Source organism: Tachypleus tridentatus, chromosome 1 (assembly GCF_004210375.1).
Source record: "Tachypleus tridentatus isolate NWPU-2018 chromosome 1, ASM421037v1, whole genome shotgun sequence".
Lineage (NCBI taxonomy): Eukaryota > Metazoa > Arthropoda > Merostomata > Xiphosura > Limulidae > Tachypleus > Tachypleus tridentatus.
This window is the reverse complement of record NC_134825.1, coordinates 142867292-142882024: the sequence shown is the minus strand read 5'-3', so window position 1 is coordinate 142882024 and position 14733 is coordinate 142867292. Positions and strand designations below refer to the sequence as shown.

At 32.2% G+C, this 14733-nt stretch overlaps 1 protein-coding gene across 3 annotated transcripts in view; it reads right to left on the bottom strand.

Moving 5' to 3' along the window:
- The window catches only part of LOC143225892 (uncharacterized), a 39518-nt gene extending 26092 nt beyond the window's left edge, over window positions 1-13426 (bottom strand). Inside the window, exons 1-3 of one of the 3 annotated variants that reach the window (XR_013014192.1) lie at window positions 12696-13426; window positions 8722-8840; window positions 7449-8078 (exon numbers count right to left, since the gene is read on the bottom strand). Coding sequence is in view for 2 of the 3 variants with exons in the window: in XM_076456073.1 (XP_076312188.1) it covers window positions 12696-12717 (22 nt within the window). In the remaining variant the exon portion in view is untranslated. Of the gene's footprint in view, window positions 1-7448; window positions 8079-8721; window positions 8841-12695 lie in introns of those variants that run through there. The other 2 variants (XM_076456083.1, XM_076456073.1) reach the window with 2 other exon arrangements.
- Window positions 13427-14733: the final 1307 nt, after the last annotated feature.

The following is a 14733-nucleotide window of genomic DNA, read 5'->3' as shown; positions in this document are numbered from 1 at the left end:
TCTTTTCTACATTAGCGATGTTTCTGAACTATTTACTTCATCACAGCCGAGGACAGGTCACAATAGTGCAAAAAAATCCAATTGATTTTGTCGAACGAAAATAGTTAAGACAGAGGGCGTTATTACGAAAAAGAGCAAAAAAAATTTAAAAAAGTTAGGTTTACGTTTGTTTTCTTTCAAAATTCACTTAGAAATTAAAGATCTGGATATATAAGTACTTCAATTTTCAACGCACATTATTAATAAATTTGCTTCGTTGTTCTCGAAATTTGTCACAAAACTACAACAAAAGCTATCTAATTTTCATATAGCAATTTCTAGTTTTGAAGTATTTTCCATATTGTCTATGATTATCATCTATACTTGTCGCCAACTCCAGGGCTATTTTTGACTGATCAACCACTATAGCGCACTCATAGCCACTAAATGAAGGTCGTGATTTCGTTGAAACCAGCCACAAACCATAAACCACAATGTCACAGTCCTGGCTTGCCAACTATAAAACTACGCCAGGTACAATAATACTGCTGAAGTTTAAGACAAAACAGGATTGTTTGTTAAGCTCAGGTTCTTATTGCTCGGATATTCGTTGACTACGTATTTAAAAAGACATTTTTATTAAAAATCAGAAAAATACATTAAATTATCCGAGAATTTCTTCATTAGCTCATGAAAATAAATCATTCACATAAAATATCAGTAACAGGTTTCATACGTCAGTTTGTTTGTTAAGCACACAGCTACACCTGTGCTTTACCCACCACGAGTATCGAAACTAGGTTTATAGCGTTACAAGTCCGTGAACATACCACTGTGCCACCGAGGGGCCCTACATGTCAGCCTGAAATGTACTTGAAATAAATATTTTATAATAAACTACTGTATGTTTTCTGGTTTACAGACTATTTCATACCAGTACACTGCTAAAAATTATAGTTGTCACAAGATGCTGCATGAGTCACGAACTCATTAAGTAACGAACACTAACACGATAGTAATTAGTTTGTTTTAGCGAAATCTTATATAACAGGATGTTAGCACTGTGTTTGAACTCCAAATTCTAGCGCCATAAGCCGTCAAGTCTAAACGTCTTAAAATATTCACGTCCTATCTCATAAGATTATGCTTGGTAAAGCTTGAAATCAGTAAACTATTAGAGATTATAAAGTTATGAAAAATCTATAATATTTAGATTTTCTATCCTGACAATACGCGTACACCTTACTATCTAGATGCGCATGCGCTTCATTTTAACAGAAGTTAACAAAATGTCAATGTAAATATGCTTTAGTAGAGAATGTGTACATCAATACATTAAAAAGCTCAGTCTTTAAAAAGGTCTAAGGTCAGTTTATAGAATAACAGGTTTAGCTATTGACAATATTAAGTACGGTGAATTTTAGCCCCAACCAAACTGAAGCAAAACGCGTACACAAGATAGCGTTAATTTTCATCTAGATCTATATTTTGATAATTTAGTTACATTTTACAGTTGTTGCAGTTACTTGTAAAATATTAAATTTTCTGGTAATTTCAATTTCATTCATAAAAATCTAAAATAAATTGAGCTTATTTTAGACGTAATCTTAATGGGTTTTCTTTTCTGACATTTTACTACCTTTCGGTGACTCAGTGATCACTTGAAAGCTTGTGACGATAAAGTAAAATGGAATTATTTGGAAAATTACATTATATTCCTCCCAATTTTTATGCTTTCTCTTTGCAAATTCCTAGTTAAATAATAATTCATATAGCCGAATTATTTTCACAGTTCAACATAGCCTTGGTGTATACAGTTTATTAAAAAAACGTAGCATGATTACAAAATCGTGTTTAAGAAGTATCAACCCAAACACATGCAAACCATGGATACACCTTAAAAAGAAAAATATGCACGATATACTTAAAACAGCTTTGCAGTCTTTACAAGTTTACCATGACATAAGCGCATTCTCTTGGACATTGATGTGAAAGATAATTTGGAAAGCACGTGATAAAGTTATGTACTCGAATTTTATAAATGAACAAATTCAACCGTGTGGGATTTCTGCATTAACACTATAATAAACTTTCAGTAAAATAAACTCACATTGTTATTTGTAAATACGAAAGAACTGTTCACATGTTTCGAACAAGTTTTAATCAGCCACAGGTTTCCTTGCAACATAATATGCAGTTAAGATACGGTCTGATTAAGAATATTAGGAGAAAAACAAGTAATTAATCCAGCGGGACAGGAAAATTATATAATAATAATAATAATAATAATAACAATAATAATTGTACAATTAATTCTGTGAACGAAACATTTTGAAACTGTACTTTCAGTATATTCTGGGAGTGTCACGTGAACTGCAGTCTTTCAAATGTATCTACATAAAATAACTGATACCTCTACACATGGAACTGTTTTTCACAAGCTGAGCATGGCTCACTCACTAGCTAGTGTTCCGGACATTAGAATTGATGAACGTGGTTCGCGTCCCATTACCGATAAAATCCAACTATACGAACTCACAAACATGCCCAAGTGTTAGCGGCCAGTGACCTTTCGTCTAGCTGCTATAAATTAGGGATTTCGCACGCGTAGTACTAATATAACTTAGGTCGAAATAATACTAAAACATTTTTTCTCGATAAAAAATGCTAAGAAAATTTTAAATGCAACCATTCGTTACAAGTATACTACAGAAAAAATGTTGTTAATTAGTTTACAAGACAGGTAAAAAGATGTTCTTAAGAGTAGCAAAACTGAAAACACTAAGAAGAGTCGAGAAGTTTGTCTAAGAATTTTAATATGAACACACTGCAGAAAAATAAATTATTAAACGCATACTCGATTGCTTTGATGCAATTATTCTGAACACATGGATATAAGAAAGTAAACATGGAAAACAATTATTTTTATTTTATTTACTTATATTTAATGCCCCCCCCATTAGTACAGAGGTAAGTCTCCGGATTTACAACGCTAAAATCAGGGGTTCGATTCCCCTCGGTGGGCTCAGAGATACCCGATGTGGCTTTGCTATAAGAAGAACACACCCACTTATATTTAAGGTTCTTGATGAGACATATCACATGTAATATTTCACCAGTTTTACTAACACGATTTTCTGTAAATAAAGTTTCACTCATGACAATGTCTGAATTCCTTGCATGGAAAGAATAAAAGTTTTATATACAAATCTGCATACACCTATGGATAGACCTTGACCGCGTCAACCGGTCATTCTGCTCTGCATGTAATATTTATATTCCCTATCACGCACAGGATTTCCGCCTCGTTGCATTCGCTAGTAATTCTACTCCCTTACTGTCAAGGTTGTGGCTATGAGAAAATGCATTTAATTGTTACGTTTCTTTCAATTAATATTTCTACAAACGAACACCAGTTCATGAAAAAATCTCCCGGCAATGGTATGAAGATCAAGTTTGGTTAATATAAGCATTACTACCGAGCTATTAAAATAAGTAACTAAATATAGGCCAGCTACACAAAAGTAAACAGATATAACAAAGATATATTGATTTCAGCCGACTAGTTGTGCTAACACTTACCATCATCAGGGCTAAAACAACTAATGAAGAATTTATCAATATGCAAAAAAGTTATTTTTATTTATCTTATTATTGTTTTAAATGTATAATAACACGTGCAGTGTGCTTAGAAATAAAATATAACCAAGAAAGTTAAGGAGTTGACCGATAAAGATCCTAAGTTGAACAAACGAGTTCTGAAAGCTAAATAAAACAAAGAAGTTATCGCGATTTAGTTTAAAGTAAATATGGTTGAAATAACCTGAAATAACCGAAGCCTAGGAACAAAATAGTCTCGATTTAAATCGAAATTAGATAAGACAGTCTTTAACGTAAAAGTATTTAAAGTAAAGATGCTATCTTGTTCTTTTTCGTCTCACGGAAAGTGATTTTAAGAAATATTAAACATCTATATTTAACTAGCTTCCAGTGACTTTGCGTTAAGTTACAGTTTATAGAGGTAAAAACTGGGTTTCGACTGCGTGTGGTGAGTACATCACAGAATACCTATTATGTAGTTTTGTTTAATAACAAGCAATTTACATAAAATTACTAACGTTACAGTTATTTAAAATCCACAAGACAAACGGTAAAAGTAATTAACTCAAAGAAGTAAAAATTTGACGACTGTTTATAATATAACGGATAACAAAGACATAATATTTGCACAAGGTAAGAATGTAACAGTAAAACTTTACCCAAACAGTAAATTTACTGGCTATATATACAGTCAAGCAAAATAAATAAATGTGTATACTTTAATGTAACCTTCTAAAGTGTTCCAACGTCTTGTATTTAGTTATAAACATGCTTCAATGTATAATATGATTCCATTACTTTAAGACTCACATTGTTATTTGTTAATATAAAAGCTATTCACATGTTGCGGACACAAGTTTTAACCAACCACAGTTTCCTTATAACAATATAACAAACAGGAACTTGAAGCAGTACTAGAAATGAACGATCACATAACACCAACCAGTTTTATTTTATTAGACACTCAAGTTTTCGCTTTATAGTTTCTTCATGAGCGTTCACTAAAACACAAACTGGTCAAATACTTCAGCTATTATGTAATAAAGTTAAATGTTTCTAACTGTTTATTGCCATTTTTATTTTGCAATTCATTATTTGCTCTTAATTTGAAATGGCTATGCACTTAAATGTTCGGTTGTTGTTTAATAGAGACACTCTCTTACAAAAGATATAAATACCAACAACATTCATCCGGTATTTTTGCAAATACGAGTACAAGATAAATATAAAGTGAAATTCAGTCCCCATGGAATTTTAAAATTAAGGTCAAAGTTTTTTGATTAAAAAAACGCTCACCGTTCTTATAATACGTTGAACATATCGTGGGAATGTGATCATGTTTATATTAATTTGATATGCGTGACCAAATTTAAAATAATCTTAAGTTAGTAAACCGTACAAAAGAAATTAAATTTTTGTTTGGAATGAAACCTTAACTACGGTGCGGTCCATTTTATACATTTCTCAGATGTGTTAGTTAGATGACAATTATTGGTGTTAAACAAATTGTGTTATTAATCCTTAACTTAATACTGATTTTGAAATAACAAATGTTGGTAAAAGTAACACTTCGACTTAATCTAGTTTATATTATCAAATTGCGTGCACAACAGTTGCTATAGCACACACACAGCGGTAAGGATAAAGGTTTATAACACAACCTAGGTGTGATAGCAGTGTTGGACATAATACAGATAGCTAATTCATTGTGCAGCTTTGCGCACACGAAACAAAACACTGTAGTGTCTTTCGTATGCCTGTCGACCTGATGAGCACAAAATTGGGCGAAAGAACTGGACAGCACGAAATATGGCAGGTACAATGTGGTTTGTAAAGTTTAAGCACTTGTATTCCCATGCAATACAGGAAGAGAACTTTTGTCAAATTTAGTGTTTCCTGTTACAAAATCCAATGTGATCATGAAACAACTATGAACTATGCAAAATAGGGAAAGAAATACATAGGAAAGAAATTCGTCCCAGCATTTATCTGTATTATGACAATTTTTATTACTAAAAAGTTTAGCACAATGAAACTTAACTAGATGATTAAAAGTCACTACATCATTTAAAAATATTAAAAATTATATCCAACCGTCAGAGGTGCAGAAACAAACAAGTTACGAGGAAAGCAAGACAGAAATGAAAAAGACAGTCAAAAGAAGCAACTTAGACATCTTATGTGGACATGAGAAGAGAAGAGAAATTAATTAGGGCTATATTACCTCGCACTTTGTTAATGAAGAAGTGCTAAAAGGTTAGCAATTGTATCGTTTGGGCATTTGAATGATTAGGGGTGGGAAGTTACATATCTACAGTTGGGTCCTCTCAAGGAAAACCATTTTATATGAAGTCATTATAGGGTTGGTAACTAGTAATCTGTTCATGCGATTGAGCTTTCACACGTATTAAATGATATTCAATATTGCTCAAGAGCCATATAAAATCAGAATTGGCACAGTCTATGGCCTCTTATTCACCAAACATTCTTTCCAGAGGAACCTGTTCCGTTCGATAAATATAGAATAATTATAACAGCCGATTTCTTTTCCTATCATTGTTTTTGCATATTTGAAATGTTTCTATGAAATTTGCTCCATCATTAATGTAAGAAAAAACTATTTGTTAAAGACCTTCTTCAAAATAAAAGAGGAAATAATAGTAATAATATTACACTTTGATAGTTTTTCTTAATATACAAATTTTTTATTGATAATTTAAAAGTTATTTAAACATTAACTGCATTCAGTGTTTTGTTACTTGGAATAAACTAAAAATTAATTTAGTTATATCAAAATATATGGTCTTTTTTTTTCCTTTTATTAAAACGATCTTTTTGCTTTGAATTCTGAAATAATCCATGTGCTAATATTTTAAATAAATATTAATAGAAACACTCATCTCCAGATTTTTTTTAACTTTTGGAAAGTAAATGTTTTATGAATAATTATATTATCACTGGATGCCTGTAAAATAATTTGTAGAAACTGTCATACGTTAACTGTAAAATGAATATTTCCTTCAGTATCTTGCGTTTTCATACTGCTGATAACAATTCTCTAATTACAATGTTTAGAAACTTTGCGCTAAAAAAATAGCGAAATAGTTTTTAGTCACTTAGCTTCCCGTCACGAACAATCAATAAACATATGCTAAGAAAACAATCCAATAAAGCCCTTAGATTGAAAATGGGTTGCTTTGGATCGTTAAAAATTATGTATTTCAATTGTTATTTTAAAATTACCCCTACTGTCATTGTATTCGAACTTTCATAGTATTAACTATTGAATAGGTAAAATGCAACAGACCAATTCTTAAAACTGCAAGATACTTAAGCGAGTACAAATAGACCTAATCAAGAATCGATCACAAACAAACTCGTGCCTCACTATCTGCGACTAAATGCGTACTTCCACTTACAAAAAAAAAAGTTACTAAACACCACCACACGCTCACTAAAGAATCTGAAAATAATTGTCATAGTTTCATTCTCCCACATACATATTGTTGTTAACTAGTTTAAGTGTTACGCGAATGTTATAGAACTCTTCACTCAACGCGAAACAAATATTGTTCAAAACTACAAGTCTCTAACACCGTAGAATACTTATTACCGTGGTTTCAATTATGGAACAAAAACTAGTTGCGGTTTCGTTAATTGTGTGGAGGTCCTTATAGGGCTCTTAAAATGAAAGTTTTTCTCATGGATCGTAATTACAAATTTTATCAAGAACGCTTGACCTATTTTAGATATCAAAGCAAACGTACCAAAGATGTTTAAGGAAGGAAAATAAATTACACAGTCTTGCGAATTTGAACCTCATAGAAATGGCTTCAGTTTTAATAAAAGAATTTCCAGATTTCGAGAAGAACAAGGACTTTCTTACAAATTGGGAAAAAAAAGAAAACTTGGTTCGAATTATTTTCTTTATCACAATTAACATTTTTCATCGTCATTACTGCTGGTATTTTTTAAAACATAAATACACAACAAACAGAAGAGAAGGGAAGAGCATTGATGTAAAAAGAATATGCATTTTCATTCATCTTTTGTTGTGCGTGGGAAGTTTAAACTTAAGTATCAAAACTACAGTAATCAGCCATTATTCTGATGTTCCACTTTGCAACTTTCCATTATTTCAATGATTTTATGAAATCTTTCCCCTTGTTCTTTGATGACGGCACCAAGAGTTTCAGAGAAATATTCAATATGCAAGTGTAAGAATGAACTTAAACTTACATTACATCCAGACTCTTTGAATTTATATAGCATGTTATTTACATTCTTGTTTCCTGAAAATTTGCTCATATAGATACTTCAAACAGTTACTATCTTTGTCTTGGGCTTCTTTCTTCATTAAGCCTAGTTTTATGTGAAACAGAGGTAATAGGGCTTTCTTTGTTTCAACCTAACTTTCACACTCAATGTTTTTCGATTCTGATATCAGGCTGACCGTGCAACAACTAATTTACTCAGTGTTGATTTCGTGTTCTGCTGTCCTATTCACACATGAAAAACAAAGGAAAATTTGTATAACCGAATTGTTGACCAAACAGCATACAAAACTCTTGCATTTTCTTAAAGTAGCCAGTCATGTTATTTGCATTTGACACCAAGTTCAAATTTACCACATATGTAACAGAACATGTTTGAGTCACACAATCTTTTGTTGTCACATTTATGTATATAATAATGAAGATAAAAAAAGTTCACGCACAATCAAATACATCCGGAAGTTAGACATGTATCTCGTTAACAGTTTATATACTAGCTGTTTCGCGTGGGTTCTAGAACGATCGATAAGACGTCGCGATTGGTCTAGAGAAATCTATAGCCAGTGGTTGCCAATATTGTAAGCATAAAATGTTATTATTTTATTGAAAATGATTCACTTATGTAAAAGAATATGACGTTTTGTGAAAAATCAGTACATAATGGGGGAAAAAAAGATTTTCGGATGCAGTGTACAGAAATTGTCAAATAACATGTAAAAATTAAGACAATAAAACCATCGTAGGTCAGTGTTATATACGTGTTTTCACAGATTAGTTTAACTGCACTTTTTGAACAGCTGTAAATTATAAATTCACTGGATGTTTATAATGTAACTAGTTTTATTTTACGTACAATTAAAAATATTACCCATTTTTTGGCGATTTTGCGTACATCTTGATTAGAGTTCAAACAACAGACGCAGGAATCGTAATGTTTATTATGTATAGAGGAAGAATTCAAAACAGTTCCTGCTCAGGTTCTCATACCTGTAAAACAAATAAAACAAAAGCGCAGAAAAAAGTAACGAGTCTACAATAACAATAGAACCAAATAACTAGATCTAAATTAATATACAAAATATTCAGCAGCATACGTTCAGAAACAATGGATTAAAAAAATACGTTACCACAAAATAATTAGGGTATCAGATTACATCGATCATAAAAAAAAATTATTAACATTGCACTGTAAATAAATAAATAAATATATTATTTTTAATGCTATAGAAACACACTTTCATACTACTATGTATTTCTTATAATTGCATTGTGGAGTAAAATATACCGGTGCTGTCTGTCAGATGATTAATAATAGCTTAAAATAGTGACTATTCAGACAGTTTCCTGAAAATCCTAGATATAATAAAAATCAAATAGGACGTAATTAACGTAATTCTCGTGAATAAGTAAGAATTTCAGCTACATAGTAGTGCTTTCTAAGTTAAAGAACAATACGATCTCATATTCAAGCAATTTCAAACGTTCTTACAATTTATACAACATACTTTACTACACAGTCGAGGGTAAATACATTCAGCATCAATTCAAATTATTTTTATGTCAAACAGAGATTTTGAAATCTAATTCGATAAGTATAATATTTGTGTTTTGTTTTTATTTAAGGCGAAATGTAGTTATAGATCTGAAGATAAACTTAATAAAACTGTTCAACTTTGAAAAATATTAGTTTATCACAGCATTGAGATAAGATCTTATGAAATGAATCGTCCCATTCAACATAATTTCGATTAAAAATATGAAGAAACAGTTAACAGAAATGTAGTTTTGTCACACATACACACACTGTTCTTATTATCGAAACTTCTGTTATGCTATTTCAATGATAATTTAGGAAAACGTCATCACTTGGAGACGAACCAACAGTAACGAATTTTGCATTTTCAAGATGGCTGGCAAGGGTATTAAAACTAATTAAAATAAACTACGGAGCAACGTTTCGACCTTAGGTCATCTTCAAGCGGGTCTCTCGTCATCACGAGTAATGAATTTTTATAGTTAATACTACAAACAAGTAGTCAGTATAAAATTAGACATTCATATCAACTGTCATAACTACTAAACAATTAACTTTAATTCGTATCTGCTGCACAATTAGTGCAAGAATTAGAGAACGCGCGCGCGCGTGTGTGTGTGTGTGTGTGTGTGTGTGTGTGTGTGTGTGTGTGTGTGTGAGCTCATGTCAAAACCAAAGTAATCCTGTTTGCAGATATTTTCTAAAAGTACTAATTATGTTGTAGTTGTTCTAAAGAACTTGTAAATAATTCAAAAGTAGAGACAATACAGATAATACCAGACAGATTGATTGCTAATTGTTTGTTTGTTTTTCATAATTTTCTAAACAAGAGCCATTTACGCATAGTTGTTACTAATTTTGATTTTATAGAATTGAAGTAGGAGACCATTGAAAACTATTAATTGTTGACTGACTGAATATAGTGAGGTTTGTCTATCAGTTTCGTAACAAATGCATGACGACAAAGAGCGTAGCACGTTATTGCTACAAAGAGCTGCAAACCATTCACAGTCCGGTATGCTAAAGAAGGGGTCACACCCGGCCTATTTCGAGAAATTAAACTACTTCTGTTTGTTTTTAATTAGCTCAAAGCTACTCGAGGGCTATCTGTCCCTAATTTAGTAGTGTAAGACTAGAGGGAGGGCAGCTAGTCATCACCACCCACCGCCAACTCTTGGGCTACTCCTTTACCAACGAAGAAGTGGGATTGACCGTCATTAGGTAACGCCCACACGGCTGTTAGGGCGAGCATGTTTGGTGCGAGCGGGATTCGAACCCGCAACTCTCGAATTACGAGTCGAACGCCTTAACACACTTGGCCATGCCGGGCCTAAATTACTTCTGTGAATATAATTTTAACCAAATATTTTCTGTAGATTTTGAACATATCTTGAAAATAAACTTTGTTCTTAGACGGCGCCTCAAGAAAATTAATATATTTTTTTTATTACATGTAACTATTAAATAGTTTGAGCACACTGGATTTAAACAACAACAAAAATTCCTATTATGCAAGTCCAATTATGTATTGTATATGGAGTTGTAATTCCTGAAAACCGGTTTTCAGGAGAATTAATAAAACATTTCATCACCAACCAACAAACGGAAACAGCTTATTATAGTAATGCTGCTTATCAAAGAAAAATACAAACTTGAAGCTAAGTTTAAGACAATAGGTTGTGGTTTCGCCAAATAAAGAAACTAAAATACTGTTAATAAGAAATACATTTTAAGATACTATCCATATTAGAAAAATAAAAGTGTTTAATACCAGCTTCTGAGATTTTGTTGTTTGTGACATATCATTTTTCAGCATAAACTACAAGATTGTTGCAAAAGCATTTTATAAATAACGTTATCTGTACAGAGTTTACTGGTGAATTGCAAGTGAACGACACAAGAATACAATGGTTTTGATCTGGATTCCATTGTTATACTGCGTAATGGTTACAGGAATTCAATTATTACCACAGATATAGAAATATTTAGTCCGTTACTTTTTTTAAAAAACACACATATTACGTCCAGATATCACTGATGACCTGGCAACAGATTCCCCAGTAATATTTTAAAGTGGAAATTGAGGAACTTTACCAAAGTAAAGCCTGCCTTGTATGAGCAACAGTTTACACAAGTGGGAAACTGACCTGAATAACTTTAAACACATACTTGAAACAAAAATAAATTCTTTAACAATGAGAATCAATTTATTTTATAACAAAATATATTATATCACAACTTTGATTAATGAACAGTCTCTGGGCTTCAAACTGATTCTTTTCAAACTGAAGGTTTGTTTGTAAACGTAAAATGTTAAGGATTTGTAGTAGGTGCAACAATTAGTTCTCCTATTAAGCTGTGTTAGTGTTTTCCCACATAAATGTAACCGTTAATTTCCATACGAAAGTAAATTAAAAGCTTCACCAAACTGTCCACTAGCTGTAACATTTGGTTAACAGCTTGATGTAATGACGTAAAGTAACGTGCAAAACCAAGTTTATATGATATAGAAATGACAAATGGAAATAACAACAAAACAAAGGGAGACACAGATAAAACTTAACGTAAGATATCTGCAATTATTCCTAATTACATGTTGAGTTTCATGGACGACGTAAGAAAAGCTTGTTGCTAGTGAGAAATGAAAATAATTTTATAAGTACACTTTATCACTGTTGAAGTTTAACAAACACTTAAGATCATGTAGATATTGAATTTGAAACAGAAAAGACGTTTTGGCACCTCCACACCATGGATAACAACAAAACAACGTTTTATGAGAAATACAATAAAATACGAATATTTCTTGGTTATTGAACACGCATACATTGATGTACTTAAACATATAAAATCACGAATAAGTATATTTAAGGAGAAAAAAAAAAAGATTCTTGTATTTAAGATGTATCTCTGTATCCGTGTATTAGAAAGACAAGCATACACTGAGTAACTCACTCACAACCTACAAATACTTCTTACACATGACGTAGCGTATTGAATTAAAAGTTAGTTTCACTGCACAAATTATGTTATATATGTCATGAAGCGGCCTCACCGCTTCCTACATCCTATGTATATATTTATTCATTAGTCTAGAGCTGAATAATTTTATTTGCTCCCGACACATCACAAGAAACCTGGGTATTGAAACTTATCTTTCTATGCATACGTTTTATTAAGTAGGGCTGTTTATGAACAACATGGTTTTATTCAACCAGCTAACTGAAAACCTATCAAATGTAAATAAATAAATAAAAACTTTTATAACTTTTTTATAACTACTATTACAAGCATTAGAAATAACAAACCGTTTACGACGATATGAAACATTCATGACCCTGGTTTGTAGCCGCAGTAATAGCTGAAGTGGCTGAGAACAATTGACGATTCATACCATCAAACCCTTCACGGTCTAACACCGACACACGGTTCTCTTACCCGTCGGCCGACACGTCAGCTATAAAAGCAACGTAATCCAGTGAATTGTGCATGTGGGCTAGATTGTTCCACTCTTTAAAAGGGGAAGGAAAGGACATGTGATGCTAAAGACGTGTTATTAAACGTCTAATCTTATACACTATGATACTTCATACACTTATGTACCAACTTTTTATTTTTATTAATACCTCGCCTTTATAAAAATAATAGGTTAATTTGGTCTCTCGATTCTTTCTCAATACATACGCGTGGACAAACCACTGTCACAGCTTTTCCCGACAAATACCTGCCAAATGTAGACGTCCATACTATGGCTATTCGAATGGCTGTCGTGAAAAAATCACTGATCAACCTCTTTCTTGTAACCTTGGTCAACACTGGAATTATTTACTATATTGAATATTTCATAACCGGCTGGATCTTCAATCTTCCTCGGTTGCTAGATAAGGAGACTTCTCGCTCTCTCTCTCCTTTACACAAATGACTATTAAACATAAGTCATGATGCCTGAAGCCAGAATTTCGGAATGATAATAATTCATTGTTATTTCGAGGAAGCTTATGTCTAGTCCTTTCTCAAATTTGAACCGGTTGTTAATAAGGTTGACACAGATACATTGTTTTACTAAAAAACAATTTGCCCGTAAAATTAAACAGAGCGCAACTAGTTTATCAGTAAAAATCTCTGTTAGAGTTTTGAAAATAATCATACTGCTTAAATTGCTCATTCGTTGTATACAGGATGTTTGTGCACGAATGTTCCATAAAATGAAAACGTTGAAATACGACAGCAGATTTGATGACCAAAAGTTTCCTTCATACGAAACAAAGTTATTGATATTTTCAACTATAGCAGCATCTATACACACGTTGTAAAAGGTCAAGTTACAAACCCCCACGGTTCGGGTGTAGTATCCATAATGTTAGACTACTAGCCAGTAGGGTAAGGAGGTAGAAGCCCTAACAGCCATCACAAAGGATTTTCCCGGTTCTTCAACAAAGCAACGGATTGTCACTTTTATAACAGTCCACCGTGTTCAATCGAACCGCAGCTAGAACCTTGGATCTTCGGATACACATCTCGTCACGCACAGTACCTCAAATAAAAACATTCTAGCCTACGGCTTTTATGTGTGAAGTGCCTATTATATATGTTTATAGCGAAGTCGTGATCAAAGATGAAGAAATATTAATTAATATAAATATAGTGTCATAGTGTTACATGTATTTGACGTCAGTTACAGCTTAATATTAATATCTCAGATGTTATTTCAAATGTAGAGATACTAAAAGTCAAGACTAACATTAAGTAGATTTCGCAGTCATAAATTTTAACTGCATAATCATTATATTAACAGCAGTAAGCCGTTGAAATATACGACCTCGTTATAATTTTTTTATATATGTCCATTGAAATACAGTATGTTGTGGTGGCCTTCACTTGTTGATGTGCCGTGTTCTCAGGTTATTTCTTCCTTCTTTACATCCATGTGGGTGTTTACCTGAATAAACTATAACTTGTGAATCCAGTCGCAAATATGTAAGAATTCAAATAACAAAGAAAGAGAACAATATAAAATAATCGAACAAATAATAGTGATGTTTTAAATAACGAAGTATAATATAATAAAGGCAAATCAGATGTGAATATCAACATATGGTTACTCACTCAAAATTAGAGTCACCTGTGATGACTAAATCCAAATGCTCTTCCAAAACAAAATAAGGTTTTTAATCCCCATCGTGTTCAAAGATCAAAGTTCATGTTCTGTTTTTTTTTTTCCCCAACTGAAGCTGTAGTGGTAGTTCTATGATTTCCTGGTTATGAACTGGTTTGTTTTTTTTTTGGCTTAGTAGCAAGAGATTTTAGAATTCTAAGATAGAATTGTTCCTGGAAATGAAGAATGAC